The sequence below is a fragment of the Somniosus microcephalus genome, chromosome 21 (genome assembly GCF_052327205.1).
Source record: "Somniosus microcephalus isolate GS21.2 chromosome 21, FLI_Smic_1.0, whole genome shotgun sequence".
NCBI classification, from domain to species: Eukaryota; Metazoa; Chordata; class Chondrichthyes; order Squaliformes; family Somniosidae; genus Somniosus; species Somniosus microcephalus.
In genome coordinates, this window is record NC_141007.1 from 55,578,216 (window position 1) to 55,605,361 (window position 27,146).

General features: G+C 46.6%; 1 protein-coding gene across 1 annotated transcript in view; it reads left to right on the forward strand.

Annotated features, from left to right (window-relative positions):
• The window catches only part of fam20a (FAM20A golgi associated secretory pathway pseudokinase), a 73,821-nt gene that overhangs the window by 21,996 nt on the left and 24,679 nt on the right, over positions 1-27,146 (forward strand). Inside the window, exons 2-5 of the mRNA XM_085963667.1 lie at positions 2,834-3,009; positions 10,147-10,197; positions 12,482-12,560; positions 24,712-24,804. Of these exons, the coding sequence (XP_085819793.1) occupies positions 2,834-3,009; positions 10,147-10,197; positions 12,482-12,560; positions 24,712-24,804 (399 nt within the window). The remainder of the gene's footprint in view (positions 1-2,833; positions 3,010-10,146; positions 10,198-12,481; positions 12,561-24,711; positions 24,805-27,146) is intronic.

Below are 27,146 nucleotides of genomic sequence, written 5' to 3' on the forward strand. Positions count from 1 at the left end.
TGCAGACTCCTTGCCTGTGCTGCCCCGAATTCCTGTACACTCCTTGCCAGCGATACAAAGATGGGAGGGAAAGCAATGAGTGAGGATGACATAAAAACCTGCAAAAGGACATAGACAGGCTAAGTGAGTGGGCAGAGATTTGGCAGATGCAATATAATGTTGAAAAGTGTGAGGTTATGCACTTTGGCAGAAAAAATCAAAGAGCAAGTTATTATCTAAATGGAGAGAAACTGCAAAGTGCTACAGTACAAAGGGATCTGGGGGTCCTGGTGCATGAAACACAAAAAGTTAGTATGCAGGTGCAGCAGGTGATCAGGAAGGCGCCAATGGAATCTTGGCTTTTATTGCAAGGGGGATGGAGTATAAAAACAGGGAAGTCTTGCTGCAGTTATACAGGGTATTGGTGAGGCCACACCTGGAATACTGCATGCAGTTTTGGTTTCCATATTTAAGAAAAGATATACTTGCTCTCGAGGCGGTTCAGAGAAGGTTCACTCGGTTGATTCCGGAGATTAGGGGGTTGACGTATGAGGAAAGGTTGAGTAGGTTGGGACTCTACTTATTGGAGTTCAGAAGAATGAGAGGCGATCTTATCGAAACATATAAGATTGTGAGGGGGCTTGATCGGGTGGATGCGGGGAGGATGTTTCCACTGATGGGTGAGACTAGAACTAGGGGGCATAATCTAAGAATAAGGGGCTGCCCTTTCAAAACTGAGATGAGGAGAAACTTCTTCACTCAGAGGGTAGTAAATCTATGGAATTTGCTACCCCAGAGAGCTGTGGAAGCTGCAACATTAAATAAATTTAAAATGGAGATAGACAGTTTCCTAGCAGATAAGGGAATTAGGGGTTACGGGGAGAGGGCAGGGAAGTGGACGTGAGTCTAGATTCGGATCAGCCATGATCCTATTGAATGGCAGAGCAGGCCCGAGGGGCCGTATGGCCTACTCCTGCTCCTACTTCTTATGTTCTTATGTGACTCTATGGAGTCAGGCATCCTTGCCACTGCAGCCATGAGCTCAGTGTGCCTGCGCTCAGCCTGGGCGCCCATTTCAGCAAGGAGCCGCACTTCCTCTGCGCTCACTGTAGCAGGACTGGAGGCCACACTCTCTCCCTCTGGGGAGAAGGCCGCCGAGCTTCCCTTACCACCACCCCCCCCCCCCCCCACGCGTTGCTGCAGCCCGCTGGGCCCCGGAGCTTCACCCTCCTCAGACCCTTCCCCCCTGCTCCCCTCCAGGGAAGACGTGTCCCCATTATGGCCATGGGCTGCCTCGGCTGAGGGTGGCACTGATGTTCCGGCTTCCTCTTCCTCCTCCTCGCCTTCCGATTCACTCACAGTGGCAGCTTGAGGGCCCGCCTCCTCACCTCGCGAATCAGCATCTGAAAGCAGGGAGGTAGAAGAGTTGCTTTAGCGTGAGGACAGGGCGGCAGCGAGGGAGGCATGAGTGCTGCAATGCACTGTATTGGTTCGATAGTGACAAAGGATGCTGGTGTGAGGCACAAGTGGAAAGAGAGAGGTCAAAAAGGTGATGACCTTACCATTGCTGTCCAGAACGGGGTCGGCATCTCCAGTGGCGATGGGGCTAATCAGCTGGCCTGCCATAATCCGTTCCACTCGCTGCTCCAGATCGCTGAGGTCTTTAAGTTCAGGACGGCCTCCCCCGGTCCGTTGCTGCTGCCTCCTATTGTGGGCCAGCTTGCCCTGCAAGAGAATGGACGGGCTCTGAGTACAGTGTCAAGCCCTGATCTTGTCTGCACTGCCTCCCATGGTCGAATATCCCTTAGTGTGTAAAGTGGTGAATGGGCATGTGATTTTCATGAGAGGCCCATAGGTTTTGGATGAGGGCTGGGCATTGGGGCATTCAGGACCCTTTGGCCATAAAGTGAGGTGCACATGCAGGGATGAAGAGGATACTGGAAAGGATACTCACCCTGACAACCTGAGTGAGGTCGTTGAACTTCTTCTTGCATTGCGTTGGGGTCCTAGGTACCATGCTGCTGGAGGTCACTCTGTGTGCCACCTCCCTCCAAGCTTTTTGATATTTGTTGGGCAGCGGCCTCCTGCCACTGTCCGGAAAGAGGATAGGTCGCCTGCGCTCCACTGCGCCAACCAGAACCTTCAGGGCCCACTCACTGAAGCGCTGCACTCGCTCCCTGGCCCTCTCCATGGTCGTAGGCGTAACGATGTCGCAGCAGGTCTGTCCAGGCCGAGAATCGGGGCTCCAATGTGCAGGGCGTGGTTGCAAGCCAAATCGACCTTCCCCCTTTAAGAGGTGACCAGCGCCAGCATGTCTGCCTGCAATCACTAACTGTCCGCACCTGCGCTGCGCCCGCCCTCAGTGGTAGTGCCTCGCCTCTCCGGCTTAGCGCCTTAGGATAGTCGTGCAGCGCCTGCTTTAGTGCAGCAAGAACCTCTTGGGGCAAAGCAACTCAATTTCGCTGAAGGTGGCGCTAAGTTGCGCCGGGCGCTAAATTTAGCGCACGCTCGACTGTAGCGCCCCAAACGTGGCAATACTGAATTTCCAGGCCAATACCTTTCTACCAATATTAATAATGCTTTTCAGCTAGAAACTGGTGTACACCTCTGGGTTGCTGGTGTTTTTCTGATTACAGTCCATTTTGATCCTGTTATTCTCCAATTCTCAATTGCTGATCTCTGATGCAGGTTTGTTTACGTGGCAAAGTACAACCAGTGTTTAAAATAAAAAACCAAAAAAAGTCACACAAGGGCTTGCTTTTAATTTTATGCAGCTTTAGGCCCCTGTCCTAAGAGCTGTGTCACCAAGCCGTTCATTAATTAATGTGTTTTCTTTTCTATGTTCTACACAAAGGAAAAGAGCACGAGCAGAGAGCTTAACAGGCGGGCGTTACAGCTCCCGGGTTTACCTGACTTCTAACTGGCTAAAGTTCCACTTAGCAATTGATCGCTATGCACTGTACCCTCGATCGGAGCCCTTTCTTGATCTCCTGCTGGAAGAATTGGCTGTTCTTGGCATCAGTGAAGCTGGTAAGGAATCACACTTCTGTTACAGATAGACAAAGGCATTTCCGGCTGTAGTCGTATTGCATTGTTGTAAACTCACATGATGGCCTCCTAGAGAGGGACTCACATCTCAGAGCATTAGTACATCAAGTGTTTTTTAAAAAATTCGTTCCTGGGATGTGGGCGTCGCTGGCAAGACCAGCATTTATTGCCCATCCCTAATTGCCCTTGAGAAGGTGGTGGTGAGCCGCCTTCTTGAACCGCTGCAGTCCGTGTGGTGAAGGTGCTCCCACAGTGCTGTTAGGGACGGAGTTCCAGGATTTTGACCCGGCGACGATGAAGGAACGGCGATATATTTCCAAGTCAGGATGGTGTGTGACTTGGAGGAGAACTTGGAGATGGTGGTGTTCCCATGTGCCTGCTGCCCTTGTCCTTCTAGGTGGTAGAGGTCGCGGGTTTGGGAGGTGCTGCCGAAGAACAGCACAGACTCGGACCATTCGGCCCAACTGATCTATGCCAGTGTTTATGCTCCACACGAGCCTCTTCCCACCCTACAGTGGTCTCCTACGTTATATTGCCAGTATGAAAGTGACACTATAAACTTCAGCTTTGGGAAAAACGGAACAAATCTTTTTGACTTCAGCCCATTAGAGACCGCCGGCTCCCCCTATCGGAGTGGCTGCTCCGACTTTCCATCGGACACTCTGGGTGGGCACCTACCCTCATCAGAGTGTCGGGGCATTGCTCCGATTTTCTATCAGGCACTTTGGATGGGCACCTCTTCTGCAGCACTGATCAGTGCAAAAAAAAAACCCCACCAGAAGATGAAAATCTAGCTATGCTCAATCACCAGCCCCTCACATAGGAATAACAGTCTAAATCTTCAAGTTCATTGCTAGATTCTGCAAGTTATAGGCCACTTTCCATCACTTTATTGTATTATTCATTCGCTGGGCGTGTGCCTAAACTGCAAATGGAAAATCCCGATTCTACCAGGTGCTTCTGTGAGTCACAGTTTCAGTGACAGTTGTTATCCAACTTAGATACTGACATTTGGTTTGCCTTGGTACTGAAAGAAGAAGTGACAGTTGTGAGGTGTATTAGACTGAGGGAAGTTGAGTTATAAGGAATATCGTGAGGCTAGCTCATCACAAGGGTTTGCTGTGAACTTTGTAGGAATTTTACAATAAACCTTTGTAAGGTGTGGAGTCCAGACTTCAAGCTAGGAGCAGTGAAGATTAGGAATAATCAGAAATAAAAACAGAAAATGCTGGAAATACTCGGCAGGTCAGGCAGCATCTGTGGAGAGAGAAACAGAGTTAACCTTTCAGGTCGATGACCCTTCGTCAGAACTGGAAAAAGTTGGAGATGTAACAGGTTTTTAAGCAAATGCAGGGGCAGGGAAAGGGGGGAGGGGAGGAAAGAACAAAAAGGAAGGCCTGTGATAGGATGGAAGGCAGGAGAGATTAAGAGACATTAAGAGATGGTGCAAGGCAAAAGGAGATGGTAATGGGACAAGTTAAGAATCAAAAGATGGCTCTAGATGAAGTGTAAATGGCAGAATGAAAGACAGCTGCCATGTGGGAGAGAGAAAAAAAAATCTCGACTCTCTCTTTTCTCCCCTTGTCCAGTCTCCTCCCACCTACATCCGCGGTTCTTCCGACGTCCTCCGCCATTTTAACAGTTTCCAGTTTCCCGGCCCCAACCGCCTCCTTTTCACTATGGACGTCCAATCCCTCTACATCTCCATCACCCACCAGGATGGTCTGAGGGCGCTCCGCTTCTTCCTTGAACAGAGGCCCGACCAGTCCCCATCCACCACCACCCTCCTCCGCCTGGCTGAACTTGTTCTCACATTGAACAACTTCTCCTTTGACTCCACTCACTTCCTCCAAAGTAAAGGTGTTGCTATGGGAACCCGCATGGGTCCCAGCTATGCCTGCCTTTTCGTGGGATATGTGGAACATTCTTTGTTCTAGTCCTACTCAGGTCCCCTCCCTCACCTTTTTCCGGTACATTGATGACTGTATCGGTGCCGTTTCCTGCTCTCGCCCTGAACTAGGTAATTTCATTCACTTTGCTTCCAATTTCCACCCTTCCCTCACCTTCACATGGTCCATCTCTGAGTCTTCCCTTCCTCGACTTCTCCGTCTCCATCTCTGGGGATAGGCTATTGACAAACATTCACTACAAGCCCACCGACTCCCACAACTACCTGGACTACACCTCCTCCCACCCCGCCTCCTGTAAGGAAACTATTCCATTCTCCCAGTTTCTCCGTCTCCGCCGCATCTGCTCTGATGATGCTACCTTCCATACCAGTGCTTCTGACATGTCTTCCTTTTTCCTCAACAGAGGATTTCCCTCTACTGTGGTCGACACGGCCCTTGACTGTGTCTGTTCTATTTCCCGCACTTCTACTCTCGCCCCTTCCTCTCCCACCGGAACCACGATAGGGTTCCCCTTGTCCCCACCTTTCACCCCACCAGCCTCCACATTCAACGGATCATCCTCCGCCATTTCTGCCACCTCCAGTGTGATCCCACCACCAAACACATCTTCCCCTCACCTCCCCTTTCAGCATTCTGAAACACCCTGATCCACTCCTCTATCACCCCCTTCACCCGGCACCTTCCCGTGCAAGCGCAGAAGATGCAACACATGCCCGTTTACCTCCACCCTTCCCATTGTCCAGGGCCCCAAACACTCCTTCCAGGTGAAACATCGATTTACTTGTATTTTTTGCAATTTAGTATACTGTATTTGCTGTTCACTATGCATTGTGGGAGACCAAACACAAATTGGGTGACTGCTTTGCGGAACACCTCTGTTCAGTCCGTAAGGGTGACCCCGAGCTTCCGGTTGCCTGTCACTTTAATTCTCCGCTCCACTCCCACTCAGACCTCTCTGTCCTCGGCCTCTTGCACTGTTCCAATGAAGCTCAGTGTAAGCTTGAGGAACAGCACCTCATCTTTCGATTAGGCACTTTACTACCTTCTGGACTCAACATAGAGTTCAACAATTTCAGACCATAACCTCTGCTCCTATCTTTTTTTCATTTATTTTAATTTATTTATTTATTTATTTTAATTTTTTTCTCGCTCCCACATGGCAGCTGTCATTCATTCTGCCAGTGCCATTTACACTCCATCTAGAGCCATCTTTTGTTTCTTAACTTGTCCCATTACCATCTCCTTTTGCCTTGCACCATCTCTTAATCTCTCTTGCCTTCCATTCTATCACAGACCTTCCCTTTTGTTCTTTCCTCCCCTCCCCTCTTTTCCTGCTCCTGCACTTGCTTAAAAACCTATTTGATCTCCAGCTTTTTCCAGTTCTGACAAAAGGTCATTGACCTGAAACGTTAACTCTGTTTCTCTCTCCACAGATGCTGCCTGACCTGCTGAGTATTTCCAGCATTCTCTGTTTTTATTTCAGATTTCCAGCATCCGCAGTATTTTGCTTTTGTATTAGTAATAATCAGGTTTAGTTTGAACCGTTTCCTGATCAATAACATTTACAGGAAACTTTGTTATATCCGGCACCGACGGGACCAAGCTGTTGCCGATCTATCAAAACTGCCGGACATACCAGCGTTAATGTTGAAGCATACGGAGGTTTTCATCTCCGTATCTGACAACAAACACTGTTGCTTAGCAACAGCTTCTAAACAGTCGGCCCGTACCTTAGAAGCGTCTCTGTAGCTTAGCAACAGCTTCAGAGAGACTTTACAGACTTTGTTGAAAAAAAAGCCAGGAGAAGAGAAGAAAAAAAACCTAAAAACGGCTCCTGATTTCTGCCAGTAGATCGAGGTTTCCGGACATACAACCTCCGGATAAACTAAGTTTCCTGTAATAGGCTTTGCTTCCACATATAAAGCAAATCGCCATCCAGGGAACATTAAATCATGTTATAAATAGCAATAAAAGAGCTGAAAACATCACAGGCATGTTTTTTGTGAATTAATGTGTGATGGTAGTCTCGGCGGGGGTGGGGACTGTGGAAAGGAACAGTGGGCTAGATTTTCGGGGAGCCGTCAGGCGGGGTTTCAGGTGTATAGGGGGGGAAATCCCGAATTTGGGGGTCCCATCACCATCCCGCCCAAAACCCCGCCCCACGTAAGTTTCAGGGGCGGCGGGTACCCGCCCCGCACTGGGACCCGCTGAAACCAGGCGGGAAGGGATTCGTGCCAATTAGCCTAATCCCTAATAACAACAGAAAATGCTGGAAAAACTCAGCAAGTCAGGCAACATCCGTGGAGAGAAATTTGAGTTGACGTTTCGGGTTTGACCCTTCTTCAAAACTGGAGAGAAAAGGAACTAGATCGAAGGCAGGGCTGCGATCGGACAAAAGAATAAAAGAACCAAAAGAAGTAAAAGAGATTAGAAGCTAGACGAGATGGTAATAGGCTGTGATTAGGTGTAAAGTGTACTGGCAGGGCAAAAGATAGCTGCCAGGTGTGAGAGAGAAACAAAAGGAAAGGGGGGGGTGGGGAAAGGAAAGGAGTGGAAAAATATAAGTGAAAATGAAATAGGGGCCGAGGTTATGATCTGAAATTGTTGAACTCGATGTTGAGACCGGAAGGCTGCAGACTGCCTAATCGGAAGATGAGGTGCTGTTCCTCGAGTTTACGTTGAGCTTCCGTGGAACAGTACAAGAGGCCAAGGACGGTGAGGTCCGAGTGGGAATGGAGCGGTGAATTGAAATGACAGGCGACCGGAAGCTCGGGGTCACCCTTACGGACTGAACGGAGGTGTTCCGCAAAGCGGTCACCCAATCTGCGTTTGGTCTCCCCAATGTAGAGGAGACCGCATCGTGAGCAGCGAATACAGTATACTAGATTGCGAGAAGTACAAGTAAATCGCTGTTTCACCTGGAAGGGGTGTTTGGGGCCCTGGACAGTGGGGAGGGGGGAGGTATAGGGGCAGGTGTTACATCTCCTCCGCTTGCACGGGAAGGTGCCAGGCGAAGGGGAAGGGCTCTTTTACTTCTTTTGGTTCTTTTATTCTTTTGTCCGATCGCAGCCCTGCCTTCGATCTAGTTCCTTTTCTCTCCAGTTTTGAAGAAGGGTCAAACCCGAAACGTCAACTCAAATTTCTCTCCACGGATGTTGCCTGACTTGCTGAGTTTTTCCAGCATTTTCTGTTGTTATTTCGGATTTCCAACATCTGCAGTATTTTGCTATAGCCTAATCCCTATTTTGAGGGGCTTTGTGTGGGTTTCCTGACGGCTCCAAACCACACCAGGTAGAGCAGGTGGGCCGTCGGGTTGAAGGAGTTGGAGGGGTCGCGATGTCGGCGCTCAGGTGAGTGATAAGTGCATGAGTGCAAAGGTAAGTGTGTTTGGTGTGTCTAAAGTGTGTAAAGAACTTTTACTTACCTGTACTTACCTTAACAGCCTTTCTTCCTGTAGCCGTCGGGAGCGCATCACTCAGCCGGAACTGAAAGCTGAACGGCTGCGATCTGTCAAAAGTGACAGCCTTCAGCTTTGAGTGCCGGTGACCGTTCTAACTGAGTCTGTGCAGAATGACTCAGCTTAGAACTCAGAGTGTCAGTGTTTCACAGCTTCAAACAGCTGTGAGACACTGATATTTCATCTGTCAGGAACTCTTGACAGATGAAATTTCAGTCTGTGACGTCACCTGTTGCCGGGCGGCCCTTAATTGGCCTGCTGAGCCCACTGGGCGGGCTCAACAAGGTCAATCAAGGGAAAATCGCGCGGATTGGCCGGACGTCGAAGTAGGCGGGTCAAAAACCCAAAAGGGGAAGTCCCGCCGCCTTCCCGACAGGTTCGGCATAATCTACCCCAGTGACTCCATGGTTATGCAAGTGGCAGATGTGATGTTTGGAATGCGTATACCTCAGGTCAGAAGTAATTACTGTTGTTGGAGTAAATAAAATCATCGATTATTTGATGCATGCAGACCTAAAGAAAAAGGTCTGAGCTGAATTCAGCCAAAACGAATAAACAAACAGTTAATGAACTAAAAACCACATAAATTCCGGTGTTTGTGTTGTACCCAGTTTGATATAGAAAAGTTCTGAATATCTTTCATCATAGTGTTTCAATATTTTAACAGGCGCACTATGGCTTGCTTAATAACCGACCAGTTCATTAATTATTTGAAGTTCTGTTCATTCAAATTTGTAATTGATTGTTCCACTAACTATAAAATAACAGATCCTCCGGGGGTGAATTAAATAGCTATTTTTGTGGAGCAGAGAAACTGGGTTGCACAGAGGTTTAACACACTGTCCTATAATTTCTAGGACCATGGCACAAATCAGGCCCAGACTGATGGGCTGAACCTTTCCTCTGTAGGGGTTCTACGTGAAAAATGACGGGTTAATGAATTGTAGCCTGAAAGTGGTACGAAAGGTTATTGCCAGTAACACAGGGGCTAGTGGTCAGATGTGAAGACTGCTAGTGGCAGCTGTGCACACCCAGATGTTGCTTTTCTTTCTCGGGCTATTTTATTTATTGGGAACAGAAGCTGCCTTCAAACTGAATTATTTGTTTTACCAAACTGCCACAGATTAGATTTGTTTTATTCAAAAATATTATTGCATCTCTGTTTGAAAAATAAAAATTTTTCTTTAAATTGTCCTTATTTCAGGGAAGTTTTATACATTCTCCAGTTGGTCTATTTTAAAAAGAAACTTTTGAAAAGCTAAGATTGCAGTTATACTGTAGTTAGAAATCTCAGCCTGTCGGCTGCAGGACAGATTCATAGCTGGCAGCACTTTTATCATACTGGTTGGTGGCGAATCTAACCGGGTGAGAGCTCTGCTCAAGCACACTTACTCGCGGAGTGCGGATAGAAGTGCCTGCTTACTTCAAACATTTAAATAAGCTGCGCTTAAGTTTAGAAAGTGTCAAGGAGGTCTAACTGACGCACTCAGCACTTCTGAAACCTGGTTTGGCACGGCGCTGAAGTTGCGCGCTGTCAGACCCAAGTGGTGCGAGACGGCCTCCCCCAAGGAGCCTTACATTTGCTATGGAAACAGGCTGGAGTTGTACTCTGAAGTTGCACTTTTGTGATCACCCCAAAAGTGTAAACTGCTTCACAGGGACCCAAAAATGGCAGTCTAACGGCTCTTGAGATTATTAATCTTTAATCTTTGCTATCATTTTATAAGTAATGTATTTTTACATATTTTATAGATTACACATACGATGAAAAGGCTTTGAATGGGAGATGCGACTGTAAAGAAGGTAGGAGAGACATTAACCTTCTCTATCCTGAGCAGTTTTCCTTGATTACCAGTAGAAATGCTGATCTTGGTGCAACCTCACATTCTTGCTTGATATCAAGTATAGCAGAAAACCCAAAATAATCACATTTTAAATCTTCATTAAAAAAGGTATTCTTTACAGTGGTGGACAAAATGAAGTGACTTTGCAATTCGTTTTAAACCTCAAAACTAGGTGATGTAACTGAGAAAGCAGTTACTGATGTTTTTTTGGAATTTGGATATTTTTGGCCATTTTTGAGTCGCCCATTTATTTGTGCAATGCCTGCACTGTTTGTACTGGTTTAAAGTAAACTTTGCAGCTGCTCATGCTGCAGGAAGGGGTTGCAGGAGTCAGCAGAAGTGAGAAAAAGCAACTTGATTTTTCTACATTGTGTTACTTGTGGTTGAAGTTCACTGGCACTATTAGCCCTTCAGGAACCTTTTTCACATTCAGTTAAGGTGAGGAACCAGGAAATCTGCTGACAATTGGTTCAACTCGCTCCTTGTTATGAACGGGTATTTGTTTCAAACATTTAACTCGGTCACCTTGGTCACTGCTGGCATTTGCATTAAAATCTGTTTAACTTTAGTGTATATTATTACTATGAATATGTAGCATTTCTTTACACCCACACGAGCATGATTTTCGCCTTGGCAGCAGGACACAAATACTGTTTGAAGCTGATAAAGTGGTGTTTGTATCTAGGATAAGCAGAGAAATGGACCTTGTGCCCAAATGTGTCCATATCAGATTTTTGAATCAACATTGGGCAGAAGGATAAAGGCTAGAGCCAAAACTGTCTGTGTAGGGCCTGTGTATTACCTAGAATGGGGTGAGTTAAATGAACTAAATGGGCTGCTCTCTTTCCTACTATCTGATGTTTAACCAGTCGGAAGCTGGCACCGTGGCTGTATCTTAGAGCTACAGCTCGGGGTAGAGCAGGTCACTGTTCTACGTTATGAGGCCTGTTATACTATTCTCTCTCTTTTACCGCAACTAAAAGTCTTACCAAACTGCTTCCTACGTGGGGAAATAGTTTAAATTCAAACTAAAAATTCACCCCATTGGAACGTGAAGTTTTGAAATATTGTTGAAGCAATTTTGTTCAGGTGACGTTTAGAAAATGTATCCATTTGGAATAAAGGGCACGACTGGCACTCTCTGTCGCCAGTCCTCCCGGACTTGCAGGTCAAAATGGCAAAAGTCAAAGTAGCAGAGCTTCTGTGCCGTGTGCTAATTTGAACATCATTATACTAAAGGTCATAATAGCAACTCGGCTGCAGATTTAGTAGGGTTACTCTCTCCTTCAAGATTGCACTTGTACCCGCACAGAGTAAAATCGGGCCAGTGTGTTTAACAATTTTCCACCATGTTCAATGTTGTGAACGTAAAGGAACTGCTCATGTGATCCAGGCTACACGCGCCAGGATTGCTGCTTCAGAGGAGCTTCACACACCCGCCCACGAGTGAGCAGACCTCACCCCATCATGCAAGATCGGCTCATTATAATATTTAGATTTGACTCCCAGTGTGCTACTGACTGAGTGTCTCAGGTGCATTGAAGGCCTTGGACCTCTGCACCTGATAATACGGTGTGTTCACCATCACATTATTGCCCCCCCATCGTGTACAGTATTTCCGACAATGAGAGCAAGATCATTTCAGAACTGACATCCCCTGCCTTGGCATTCTTGCTACCTCATCTGGTACCAGTGTGCAGATAGGGCAATAGTTATAGGGCAGTAAGTGGCATGTGTATAAGGTTCTATATATAGCGACTCAAGAAGTATGAGCTTAGCCAGCATTGATGTCGTACCCTGAAATGAGAGGTCATGATATAAATTAGTATAGCTATCTGTAAACTGGTTTGCATGGCGCCAGTAACAGTTTCTCCATTCTGAAATGCACAAGTAAAGCTACACTTAGCTTAATTGTTTGGGACTTTGTGCATCATTCTGCGGAAGTCAGCACTTTTCCCCAAACCATGAGAATTACAGTTTATAAATAAAAGATGAGAGATGTGGGCAGAAAATGTAGATTTCCCACTTAAAAAATATCGGTTTGTGTTCAGTCTGCCCTCATCATAAAATCCAAAGTGATAGCTCTATAAAGCCACTGCTCCCAAGTTTTTCATACTGTTATGTTTTGTTTTGGATAGTGTGCAGTATCTGAGGGCACTGTTCCAATGAAGGTAGCATATATTATATGGAACACTACTTTATCTGTCATAACCTTTTATTTTCTTGTTCTTTTTTTCTCCAAGTTGTGAAGCCAAGTGGGGTCCATCTGAAAGTACTCCTAAAATTTCAGAACTTTGGAAAAGCAATGTTCAAGCCTATGAGGTAAGTTAATTCACCAGCACCCACCACTAACCCACTGCCGAACCTGGGAGTTAAATAACTCTAGCTTTGGAGTGAATAATCAGAATGCATGACTGTTCATCACAGTTACATACAAACATATGAGAAAGGACAAGAGAAGTACTGAGCCTGTCCCGTAAGTTCTTGATGTCTACAAGCTTAAACCAAACTTCAGAGATACTGCTGAGAGACAAAGTATTAAATTCATACCGTGGGATGAACCATCCTACTTTTAATTTTTGAGATTTTGTGCTCCGATTATTTTGCTGAAAATAACTCTGACAATAATCAGATTTTGTTTTTCTCACCAATTTTCTCTCCTTCCCACTCTCCTTAAAGACACTGAGGGAGAAATTAGTGTGGTTTGCGCCAGGCGTTAGTGCCACAAAATGGCGCTAAAATGCCGTTGACAGCTGCAACAACAGCTGATGTCGGTTCCAGTGCTGCACTCCATATCAGTGTTGCTGGTAGCACTGCCGGTAACCTCGATTGCCAGGGAGCTCACCATGATGGAGATTGTGACGTCGGTGAGTGTGCAACGCTCACTGGATGCCTGATCTCCCAACTTCGTGTTAGCCAATGTACTTACCGGCTGGAGAAAGCAACGACAGCTTCAGGTGGCATGCAGCAGCAGGAAGCCGACTCCAAATACACTATTTAAAGGGATCATCACCAATCACTCGCACCGGTCAGGGTTTTGCAGTAGTGGCTGTGTGCTACTTCCTGCTACTGCAAGAGTTTTCCTTAGTCATTTCAAGGTTCTTTGGTATCGGGAGTGTTCTGGCAAGTACAAAACACCCTCATTATTTTTGAAAGGTTTCAGAGTACAGTACAACACTTGCTAAAATCATGGGGGCTGTACTGGCAGTCGACCTCGCCCTTCAGGATCTATGGTGGAGGGAACGAAGGCAGCAAGAAAGACGGGAACATTTGCGCAGAGGGAGGAGGAGGGCCATCAGGGCTCTCCACAGGAGGCCTTACCCACCTAGAGTCTCCCGACATCACTTTTCCTATCTTCAATTAAGCCAGGAGCAGTGTATAAGGAGGCTTCACTTCACCAAGGAGGTGGTCACAGAATTCTGCCACTGCTGTACCCAGACCTCCAGCCTCAGACCAGGGCAACCATGGCTCTTCCAGTGGCAGTCAAGGTCACTGTGGCCGTCAATTTCTTCGCCAGCGATTCTTCCAGTCTGCAATAGGAGACATGGCTAACATCTCGCAGTTCACCGTCCATCGCTACAGCCGGGAGGTCACTGAGGTTCTCTACAGCAGAAGGGACTACATTGGCTTCCTGATCACCAGAGAGAAGCAGAACGAGCGTGCATGTGGCTTTGCCAGGATAGTGGACTTCCCCATGTGGCTTTGCGGGCACCGCATAACAATCCTGAGATTTTCCGTAACCGCAAAGGCTACCACTCACTTAATGTGCAGTTGCTGTGCGACCACACACAGCAATTTCTCAATGTGAATGCCCACTATCCTGGCAGCAGCCACGATGCCTTCATTCTGCGCCAGACCGGTGTGCCAGCAATCTTCCAGCCACCACAACAAGCTCGAGGGTGGCTGCTCCGAGACAAGGGCTATCCACTCTCTACCTGGCTCATGACTCCCCTCCGCAACCCAACATTTGTGCCCAGCACTCCTATAATGAGGGGCATGCTGCCACCAGGAACATCATCGAGCAGGTAATTGAAGCAATGGTTCCGCTACCTTGACCACTCGGGAGGAGCCCTCCAGTACTCTGCGGAGTGGGTGTCCCATTTTGTGGTGGTCTGCTGCACGCTCCACAACTTAGCCACCATGAGGGCACAGCCCTTGCCAGCAGGGATTGCAGGACCACCTCAGGAGGAGGACGAGGCAGAGGAGGACGAGGAGGAAAAGGACGATGTAGTGTATGTACCTTTAAGGGGAGAACTACTTTTTACAGCTCCTGTATACTGTAGTACCGGCAGTGACCACACCTGTATATAAACCCTGAGTAGGGATCTGTACGTTTACTTTTAGAGTAACCGTCATCCAGTAAATACCTGTTGATTGTTCCTGCAGTCTCGTGTCTAGTTATTGAAGGACACACAACATCAAACATACACGGACCTAACAGTGGAGACGAGGCAGATTCGAACCTACCTGCAACACAGCATTACCTCCCAGGGATTCGCTCCTGGAGAACAGTGGAAGAAAGTTGAGGCCAGAAGCACGGGCGTCGACCACGAGCAACCGCCCAGTCATCCAGCAGAGATTGAGCATCGCAGGGGAGGCTGTTGAGAGCTGGGCTTGGTTCTCCAGTCACGGTGGTCCAGCGAAACGGGCTGGCAACAGGTACGGCGCAGACCCTACCCGGACAGCGGTGGCTAGAGCCAACCGACGGCACAGAAAAGGCCGAGCAGCGTCAACGGGAGAAGAGAGAGGGTAGAGCGCACAGGGCGCAGCCGGTGTTCAGGACCAAGCAGCGTCGACGGGAGAAGAGAGAGGGTAGAGCGCACAGGGCGCAGCCGGTGTTCAGGACCGAGCGGCGTCGACGGGAGAAGAGAGAGGGTAGAGCGCACAGGGCGCAGCCGGTGTTCAGGACCAAGCGGCGTCGACGGGAGAAGAGAGAGGGTAGAGCGCACAGGGCGCAGCCGGTGTTCAGGACCGAATGGCGTCGACTGGAGAAGAGAGAGGGTAGAGCGCACAGGGCGCAGCCAGTGTTCAGGACCGAACGGCGTCGACGGGAGAAGAGAGAGAGGCGCGAAAGAAAACGCGCAGAGCGCAGCCGGTGTTCAAGGGACGAGCAGCGTCAGTGGGGAAGAAAGGGAAATGTGCAGAGTGCAGCCAGTGTTCAAGGGCCGAGCAGCTGCAGCGGAGAAGAAGGGAGAGCGCGGGAAAACACCATTTTGAGCCGCAGCGGAGAAGAAGGGAGAACGCGGGAAAACACCATTTTGAGCCGCAGCGGAGAAGAAGGGAAGCGCGGGAAAACGCCATTTTGAGCCAGCCTAACCACACCCAGGGATGCCGAAGAGTGGCAGTATCACAGCGTTCGACAATGAAGTCGAAGATTGGACGACATATGTCGAACGCATAGAAGTGTACTGCAAGGCGAATGAAGTGCCAGATGAGAGGAAAGCGCTGGTATTGTTGAATTCCATGGGTGCAAAAACGTATGGCTTACTGCGAAACCTAGTAACCCCAGAGAAGCCAGTGGACAAGGATTTTGGAAACATAGTGTCAACCCTACAGAACCACTTAAACCCCACACTGCTGCTGATAGCAGAAAGATTTAAGTTTCACAAAAGGAACCAGCATAAAGATGAAAGTAATGCTGAGTATTTAACGGAACTGCGTAAGCTATCGAAACACTGCCAGTTTGGAGTGGGACTGGCAGATACCTTAAGGGACAAGTTTGTGTGTGGGCTTCAAAGTGAAGGAACCCAGAAACGGCTTTTATCTGAAAAGGACCTTAAGCTGGAAAAGGCTTTCAGCATGGCAGTATCACATGAAGCAGCCGCACGGGGCGCTGCAGAGATACAACGGAGACCGCAAGAATATGGCACAAATGAAATGTCATACGGAACAGTGAAGTGTTATCACTGCGGCAGAACAACACACGACCATAATGATTGCTGGTTTAAGGACAAAGTGTGCAGACAGTGTGGAAAAGTAGCAAGAAATCTCCACAGGAGAAGTACAAGAAGGTACATAAGGTGACGGAGAGTAGTTCAGATGAACAGAAAAGTGATACAGACTCCGGAAGCAAGGAGCTGGGTTGTCTGAAACTACATAAGGTGATCCAAACGGAGGATCATGAAACTATCTGGGTCACGCTCAAGATAGCTGGAGTCCAAGTGAAAATGGAATTGGACACAGGATCAGCCCTAACAGTCATAAACCGAAGAGACTACAAGCGGCTATTCTCACATATACCCTTGAGAGATACAGAGATTGTCTTGAAGACGTACACGGGGCAAAAATTCTACCCCAAAGGAAAAATAAGGGTGAACGTTGTATATAACGGTAAGGAAACACCAAAAATGGACCTATATGTATTGCCAGATGGAGGACCACCACTACTAGGATGTGAATGGATCCGGAAGATACAGCTAGATTGGCATTCCATACAAGCACTGACTGTAAATGCCAAAAAGGATGACGACGCCACACGTGGACGACTGTCAAAAATGCTAACTGACGCACAAGAAATGTTCCAGGAGGGACTTGGAACACTAAAAGGCATAACAGCGACGATCAAAATAGAGGAAAATGCAAGCCCAAAGTTTTTTAAGGCCAGACTGGTGCCTTATGCGATCCGCCCAGCCGTCGAAGCAGAGCTGTAAGGTTTGGAACGTTCAGGAGTACTGTCCAAAGTGGACTGGAGCGAGTGGGCCATACCCATCGTTCCTGTAATGAAGAGGTCGTTAAGTAATACGCCTGGGGAACCAAAGAAAGTTCGCATCTGTGGGGACTTTAAGATGACAGTGAACCCAGTCCTTCACACGGTACAATATCCGCTTCTGTGGATTGAAGATATTTTTGCCTCACTATCTGGAGGGAAATGCTTCACTAAGATTGATCTGGCCCAGGCGTACCTGCAAATGGAGGTAGAAGAAGCCTCGAAACAGTACCTCATGATCAACACTCATAAAGGTCTCTACCAATACAACCGGCTGGTGTTCGGGGTAGCATCAGCTCCGGCTATTTGGCAAAGGGCAATGGACCAAGTCCTGCAAGGGATTCCAGGGACCCAGTGTTATTTGGACGACATCCTGGTCACGGGCGAAAATGACAGTGCTCACCTTGCCAACCTGGAGCAGGTGCTCACTAGATTGAAGGAATATGGGCTCTGAGCAAATTGCCACAAATGCGAGTTTTTCCAGAAACAGATCTCGTATTGTGGCCACGTTATTGATGAAGAGGGGTTACATAAGTCCCCTGAAAAGATTGAGGCAGTAGTCAAGGCTCCAGCACCGGAAAATGTGTCACAACTGAGGTCGTTCCTCGGGCTGGTGAACTACTACCATAAGTTCTTGCCGAATTTGTCTACAGTACTACACCCATTGAACACCCTACTGCAAACAGGGGTACCATGGAAGTGGAATGACGAATGTAAACGAGCTTTCCAGAAGTGCAAAGAATTGATCACATCAAAAGAGGTGTTGGCTCATTTCAACCCAGCACTACCCATTCGGTTGGCGTGTGATGCATCACCCTATGGCATTGGAGCGGTGCTGTCGCACAAGTTCCCGGACGGCTCGGAGAGGCCAGTAGCCTTTGCGTCTCAGTCACTAACCTCAGCCGAGCGTAACTACACCCAGATTGACAGGGAGGCCCTCAGCCTAGTGCGGGAAGTGAAAAAGTTCAACCACTATCTGCACGGGCAGACGTTCACCTTGCTGACGGACCACCAACCACTTGTCTCCATCTTTAATCCAAAGAAGGGCGTGCCGGTGATGACTGCGCAACGGCTACAAAGATGGTCCCTTTTTCTAGGGGCGAACCAATATGAAATAGAGTATAAGGGCACAAAACAGCATGGAAACGCTGATGGGCTATCACGCCTGCCACTGCCTGCTGCGGAGGAAGCACCAGCAGTGGACCCTGTCGAAATATTTCATTCGACTATAATTGAACGCTTGCCAGTAACTAACGCTGATATAGAGAAGGAGACCCAAAATGACCCGACACTGTCTCGGGTATATGACTTGACGGTGAAGGGATGGCCAACACATGGCGACTCACTGTTGCCAGCATTCCCATCCAGAAGAGAGCAGCTGTCAGTATGCCAGGGGACCTTGATGTGTCGATCCCGAGTGGTAATTCCACCCAAGTTAAGGGAGAGAGTGCTCAATGAGCTTCACGAAGGCCATCTGGGAGGGGTGAAAATGAAAAGCCTTGCTAGGGCTTATGTGTGGTGGCCGGGGATCGATCAGCAAATTGAGGACCTGACAAAGAGCTGCTCAGGATGCCAGAAGGTCCAAAATGCACCACCACATGCCCCTCTACACCCATGGGAGTGGCCCTCATCTCCATGGCAACGGGTGCATATTGATTTTGCTGGTCCATTCATGGACTCAATGTTTTTAATAGCCGTGGATGCGCACTCGAAATGGCCTGAGGTGATCAAAATGTCGTCCACCACCACGGAGAAAACTATTGCAGTCCTACGGACCATATTTGCCAGGAACGGCTTGCCAGAGCAGATTTGCTCTGATAACAGAGCACAGTTTGTGTCCGAAGAGTTTCGAAGATTCATGAAAAGGAATGGGGTAAGGCATTACACATCCGCCCCATATCATCCAGCCACAAATGGATTGGCTGAGAGGTTCATACAAACCTTTAAGAAAGCAGTAAGGGCCATGTGCGATGACGACATTCCACTGCAGCATAAGGTGGACAATTTCCTATTAGCCTACAGAAATGCGACACATGCAGTCACCAACCAGACCCCGGCCATGATATTCTTTAACCGAAGGTTGAGATCTCGTCTGGATTTGCTCAGACCAAATGTACGAAGAGATGTTGAGAATAAGCAATTCCAGCACGTCAATGAGAAGCCGACAAGGAGCTTCAATGTAGGGCAACCAGTCTTGGCCTGCGACTACCGAACAGAGAAATGGCAACCAGGAACGATATGCACACGGCAGGGGCCACTAATGTACACAGTGGATGTTGGGGAGAACATTGTGAGACGCCATGTCGACCAGATCCTAGAGTCACAGGAACGAGTCAACCCCATGTCTCGCGCACCTGGTGATGAACCCGACATACAGGTAGCATCTACACCAGAAACAGTAGCATCGGAAGCTGATGAACCAACTGACGACAAGGGGCCTCCGCACCAAGAACAAGGCATTCAGGAAAGGCGCTATCCAGAAAGGATCAGAAAGCCGCCCCAAAGACTGAATTTATAAATGGACTATTTTCAGTTAATGTGCATGTTAAAAGTGTTAATTGTTAAATAAATGTTATGGTACTGTCAATCTAAAAGGGGAGGAATTGTAGTGTATGTACCTTTTTAAGGGGAGAACTACTTTTTACAGCTCCTGTATACTGTAGTACCGGCAGTGACCACACCTGTATATAAACCCTGAGTAGGGATCTGTACGTTTAGTTTTAGAGTAACCCTCATCCAGTAAATACCTGTTGATTGTTCCTGCAGTCTCGTGTCTAGTTATTGAAGGACACACAACATCAAAAATACACAGATCTAACAGACGAGGAGGAGGAACAGGAGGGAGGGAGGGAGGAGGCAGCGAGACAATTTGCCTTCCGGACGGGCTGTCCGTGACTGGCTCATCAGACTGCAATTTGAATGAATGAAACCCCAGATCCCCATTGCTCACCACATCCCCATCATACCATCCCTGTCTAATGGCATATCACAGCATCCTCCTGGGCACAAAGATGAAATGAGGGAGACCACAAATTATTCCAAACACCATTAATAAATGTATCTATAAACATATCACACATATGACATGAACTCTAATAACTAATGACCCTTGTGCCTGCCATAGTTGAATAGCTGTCATTGTGTGCAAGGTGTGAGATGTAGGTGTGAGTGTTGCTAGGCAGAGATTGTTGGTGGGTGAGTGCTGGGGGTGTGATACATTGAGCAATGTGTGAAGCTTGAGGTACAGATGGTGGTATGTAGCATTTGTTGAAGCCTTCGCTCACCCTGACCACCCGTGTGAGCTCATTAAACTTCCTCCTGCACTGGGTGTGGGTCCTGGGGACCACAGTGCTGCCCGTGACGTGGTGTGCCACTTCCCTCCACATAGTCTGGCACACTTGTGGCGAGGGCCTCCTGCCAGTTGGTACAGGACCGCCTGCCTTCTCTCCACCCCTACAACCAATGCCTCCAAAGCTTCCTCGGAAAACCTCCGGGCTCTCTCCCTGGGGTGGTGAACTGCCATCAGCATTTCTCTTTGTCCTTCTTCTTATGGTTGTTAGGGCAGCTGCACACCCAACAATGCTGAGAATGAGGTGCTACAGCATCAATGGACCTCCCTTTTAAGTAGTGAAAAAAGCCTGTGGCAGTCATTACTTGCATTTAGACTACACCTGATATTGGTCCATCTTTTCAGAGTAACGCCAATGAGCTTGGGTTTTTAGATGAGAATCATGACTGCAATCATTTTAATGAGGAGTGAGGACGAATTTTGCATGCGGTCTAGAATATTTTCAGCTGGCTCTACTTAACCATTTTTAGTTTAAACACTGCCCATTCCTTGAATTTCTAGCCCACTGTTTTTACTGTGAATGATTCTAAAAGTACTGGGCATCCTCTGGTACATCACCCATTTGGCCATCATTCTTGCATGAGCCTTTATAGTGGGTTTTGTCACACTCTGACCACTGGAGTCATCATGACTGACCCTGGTCTTGTCCTCGCCCAACATCTACAAATGCGCACACACTCCCAGCCGGAGTCACTGGATTAGCTATCCGGAGTCGAGCGCCTGCCTGATTTCCTCTCCCCAAACCAGACTCGCTGAGGCCAATTGAACTGTCCTTATGGCCGCTTCAGCTGCAGTTAGCTAATGTGGCAGATTGGATATCAAACCTGGGACCTTCCTAGCTTGTATAGCTCAGCTATTCACTGGATAAACCCACCGAGCTATCAGGAAACCGTATCGGGAGTTAAATACACTGGGAGAAGGTTTGCTGTTTGTTGCAAAACCGTAATTATGAGTATAAAGAACATGGTTATAATTTTGCTACAAATAGCAAGTGGGAAACCTTTTAGATTTATTTCAAAGGCAATTAAATTGATTATATATTCTATCTTCAAACTCGTTGGAGACAGTTCAATTCAATTGAAAATACCCTCACATGACACTAACCAGTCAACCCTTTATTGACAACTTAGACTTCTCCAACACAAAAAGAAAATACTGCAGATGCTGGAAATCTGAAATAAAAACAAAATGCTGGAGATACTCAGCAGGTCAGGCAGCATCTGTGAAGAGAGAAACAGAGTTAACGTTTCAGGTCGATGGCCTTTCGTCAGAACTGATTTCTCCAATACGGTCTGAACTGAGTAACAAGTTTTAAAAAATTACTAAGAGCCGGAAAAACAAAGTACAAGCTCAAAACGGCAAAAGAAAATGTGGTTCATTGGTAGAAATGGACTTTGTCTCTCGGTAACAGAGATCAGAGGGTAACGGATATCTGCAGGACGTGACCGACAGCCTTGTCCTTCAACTTGACCTGTCGATCTTCAGTTCTCAGAAAAAGTAAAGAAATTCATTATTTCAGTGCATGCCACACTTTGAGAGCAGGCTGCTGTACCCACAAATCCGACTGAAATAATCGGTAGCAAGATTAATGCCCTACTTTCCTTTTAATAGAAAATTTACACTTATTCTACAATAAAGGCAGCACGGTGGCATAGTGGTTAGCACTGTTGCCTCACAGCGCCAGGGATCCGGGTTCGAATCCGGCCTCGGGTGACTGTCTGTGTGGAGTTTGCACATTCTCCCCGTGTTTGCGTGGGTTTCCTCCGGGTGCTCCGGTTTCCTCCCACAGTCCAAAGATGTGCGGGTTAGGTTGATTGGCTGTGATAAATTGACCCTTAGTGTGTTAGGGGGATTAAATACATGGGGTTACGGGGATAGGGTGGGATATGTGTCAGTGCAGGCTCGATGGGCCGAAATGGCCTCTATCTGCACTGTGGGGATTCTGTGATTCTGTGAAGGGGTCGAATTTCCAAGGGGGTTCACCCAAGATCCTGGTGTAACTTCGGCGGAAACCCTGGAGAAGTGGCATAAATGGTCTTTTTTGCAGAAATTCTACCCTTGTGAACTCCCCACCCGCACTGCCAATAACATTCACTTGCTTTCAGTGTCACATGATGCAAAAACCTTCAATCTTTCCTCATAACAGAGATAAGCTTTCAGCCTGTCACGTGGCTCCATGGCTGCAGCAGACTTTACAGCACTACAACCACTGCCAAGTTTAAATAAAGAAACCCACAACCTCTGTATAATGCAGAAGTTAGCAATTGTGTTGGAGTGAGTTGCACGCACTGCAATACTGGCTCAGGGTTTAGAGGATGTTCACAAACCACAAGGCAATTCATATCAATTGAACATCTCGAGTATATTACAGCACGTAACGCACTCAAGCCCAACTGCTAGTCCAGATACGGCTCTCCGTTATTATACTTAAGAATGAGAAACTATTGTGTCCGCTGTGGCTCAGTTGGTAGCGCTCTTGCCTCGGAGTCAGAAGGTTGTGGGTTCAGAGTCCCACACCATGAGACTTGAGCACAAAAACCTAGGCTGACACTCCTGTGCAGTACTGAGGGAGTGCTGCACTGTCAGAGGTGCCATTTTTTGGATGAGACGTCAAACCGAGGCCCCGTCTGCTCTCTCAGGTGTACGTAAAAGATCCCATGGCACTATTTTGAAGAAGAGCAGGGGAGTTATTCCCGGTGTCCTGGCCAATATTTATCTCTCAATCAAAATCACTAAAACAGATTATCTGGTCATTATCACAATGCTGTTAGTGGGCGCTTGCTGTGCACAAATTGGCTGCCGCATTTCTTACATTACAACAGTGGCTCCACTTCAAAAAGTACTTCATTGGCTGTAAAGTGCTTTGGGACGTCCTGAGGTCATGAAAGGCGCTATATAAATGCAAGTCTTTATTTTTATTTTATATTATGTGTACGGAATCGGACCCACCAGATGAATTGGTTAAATCCCAATTTGACATGGGTGCTGATCTCTGTCCTTCCGAAATCTCAGTCCTTCCGAAATCTCAGTCCCGGTTCAGTTTGGGATTGTATAACAGGACAATGCAACTTATCAGCAGCTTCTTGTCTCACCTGATCGAGCAGTGACTTCACTTTCATAGACCAGCCAGAGGCAAGTTCCAAAATTCAGACTGCTCCAGTTCAGATTTTGATAAAAGATCTTGCCGCTCAGCCTAGGAAAATGTACACTGTAAAAACTGTAAAGATATTTCATTTTCAAAGGATTACATGCCTGCACTGGGCTAAACATTGCACAGAAATACCCAGTTCACACCATGTAGATGTACAAATTGGCCATATTCTAAGGGAGACCCAGGGTCATGCTTACTTTGAATAGGTTTGATTTTAAAACCGCCAAATATGCTTTTTACTTCTATTTGGAAAAATCCAATTTTAAAGTGAGCGCAAGTTCAGGTCTTCATGGAATTATGGTATTAATATAACCCAGTACTTCTCTTCTACTTTGTCTCTTTCATATAGTTTTAATTCTCCATAGATATGAAATATTAGCACAATCTTAAAATGAAAAACAAAAGCAAAATGCTGTGGATGCTGGAAATCTGAAATAAAAACAAAAAGTGCTGGAAATACTCAGCAGGTCAGGCAGCATCTGTGGAGAAAGAAACAGAGTTAACGTTTCAGGTTGATGACCTTTTGTCAGAAGTGGAAAAAGTTAGAGATGTAACAGGTTTTAAGCAAGTACAGAGGCAGGGTAAGAGGATAGGGGAGGAAAGAACAAAAGGGAAGGTCTGTGGTAGGGTGGAAGGCAGGAGAGATTAAATGACAAAAGGGATGATGGTGCAAGGCAAAAAGGGTTGGTAAAGGGTGGATCCTTAAAATGGGTGGGTGATTTTGACAGTTTGCTTCAGTTCTGGGTGCATCTCTCTTTCTTTCTCAATCACACTCTCACTCTATACTAAGTAACATTGTAAGGAGATTTAGTATTTTCTTCTATTTTACAATGTCAGTGCTGTGTGTTGAGGCCACCCAGCCAGAATCACAAAGAACAGCTGAATTCTTCCATGGTCTTTCTTCCCGATTGTAACTATGACCATGAATATCACTTCATGGAGGGGGGGATATGGAGGTACGTATCTCCATGTTCAGAGCGCCCTGGCTCCAGGACTGGAAATGTATTTGTCCAGCAGTTCGAATGAAAACTTAAGAGAGAAGATATTCTCAACGCAGAGGTAGGTATCTTCTGGCAGCTGGCTGCACAGCAGACTGCAGGTCAGGGGGTAGCTGAGAAATCATGTGGGAAGAAGCAATAAGAGAAGAATTGAGGAAAGATTTTGATGAGGCACTGCTGTGTGTGTAATTGACTGTAGATGTCACCCTTTGATTTGTTACATGATGAATGACCCACACTACAAAAAAAAGTTCCATTCATTTTCTCAGGCAGAAACGAGAAGAGGAGACTTCAGGTGACGTTTTCTATTTTGTTGACATTCAAAGGCACAACGCTGAAATAGCTGCTTTTCACCTGGACAGGTATGGCCCTGGTTTTATCTAGTGTAAGAAATCCAACATCATTGTATGTATACATAAAGAATTTTTAATAACAGTAAATTGGCAATGGGATGAATTTTGTGCTGAATTTCTATTGATTCTATAAACGTCAATCGTAAGAGCTCCCCGAGACTGGTTATCCAGTATAATGAGGCTGCACAATAATTCACTTCATTATGTAGGTTAATGTATTCATCGTTCATTCCTGATCGTCGTTGCAATGCTCTGTAGTGTTAGTATTTTTGATGCCAGCAATTTTTAATATATGTTCGAACGATGTGGGCGACACTGGCAAGGCCACATTTATTGTCTATTCATAGTTGCTCTGATTTTATAGTTGAATGGCTTGCTAGGCCACTTCAAAGGGCATTAAGAGTCAGCCTCCTAGTGTTGTACTGGGGTCATATGTAGGTCAGACCAAGTAGGCACGACAGGCTATTAGTGAACCACCTGGGTTTTTACAACAATGCAGCTGCTGTCTTGGTCATTCTTTTCTGGTGACGGTCCACAAATTACTAGATGTATAGAAGGACCAAAAGCACATGAGGTCTTCGAGCTGTATGGTCTTGGGGAGTAACATTTCTCCTGTCCATAATTTTTGTGGAAATTGTCAGCATGAATACTAAAAAGGATTTTCTGTTTCCCCAGACAGTTGAAATTCAATCTATTGTAAATATCCCTTAAAAAAAAAAAAATCACATCCTTATGATTACTGGGGACAGAGAGAGATACCCAGAACATCACTGCTCCATCAGCTGCGCACCAGTGAGAGGAAGCTATGTGAACACAGATAGATTCGTTGGCGCTTAATGCTTGGGCCATTATGTGATTTGATTATATTTTGTAATTTATAATCTCCCCCATTACAACTAAAAAAAAAAAAATCCTTTCCCTATGGATTATCACTTGCGTAAATGCACATCTAACTGGGAGGAATGATGATGCACGTCTAACTGGGAGGAGAGAATGATGATGCCCGCCCTCCCCAGCATCTGTTAGCGTCAATGAGGTTATTCATTTTACAGACAGGAGATCAGGGTCTGTTTTTCATTAGAGCAAAAGGGAATTTCTAGATTTTAAAATATAAATAAACTACCTAACTCGGACATGGCATTCAGGTAAGTCCATGCTGTTTCTGAGGATCACAGCAAGTGCTGGCTTTGTAAGAAAGTTTCTTTGTGAAGGTTGTACTTCTTGAGATTCGTCATAAACACTGTTATTTTAAAGATTACAGATGGTTCCACCTAAAGCTTAAGCCAAAATACTATAATTATGTCAACCACTTAAATCATTCAGAGCCAATGTAATCATATACAGCTTCTCTGTAGGGTGGCATATCTATCTATGAAAACAATTGGGTGGAGAAGGGATTTCATTTTTAATTCACATTCCATTCCTAATACTCAACGGTGGAATGGGAAATGTTGTAAAGAAACAAGTTCACTAAACCTCTGTATTTAGTCTGTTCCTCCTTCCATGTTATCTGTTCATGGGAGCAACTCATTACCATCCATTTGCATTCCCCCTATCCCTCCCTAAGCTGGAAAGGTGGTGTAATTGAGGTGGAGTTCTTCTGTGATGGGAAGTGTGCTTTGAGGAGGGCAGCTGGCCTTTCATTTCCTCCGCCCAAGGTGGAGAATGCACTGTAAGAGCTGCTCCATCTAGCAGCCCAGTTGAGAACTGATACATCACACTTTCAGCTACAACACCTGACCAGCTGCTGTTAGTTAACCACAACACAGCCCTCCTACCCCAGGACCTGGGGTTGAAATTATTCCAGAGATGTAAGAATTAAAATTCAACTTTGGTGGGGGCGCTGTAAAGAAAAATTGGGCGGTGTGTAAAACAGGCAGCTGATCCACTGCTGTGCTGAAGTTCCAATTTATCTGTCGTAGAGTCAATCCAATTCCTCGAGAATCCAGATCTTCACAATGCCTTCAAATCTGACACAAGTTGCCACTGATGTAACAGTCACCCTCAGGTTGTCCACAAGCATAGCCTGCGTGCAGTGAAGGGATGGGGGGCTGGGGCACTTTTTTGAGGTTTGAGTTAAGACAATAAAATGGGTAATAATGGGGAGGGAGAGAGGGGATTTCCACATTCAATCATTGCCATTAGCTGATCGAAAAGCTTCAATGACATTGTTGAACATGACAGGGCAGACATATATAAATAATTTAGTAACATTCACTGTCAATAGTCCCTTTCAGTTGTTAGTGACAAATGATAACAGAATAAGTACAAAAGTAGCAGTTGGTCAGGAATTTAACCCCCCGCCATCACACACACACACACACACACACACTATAACCCCCACCCTCACA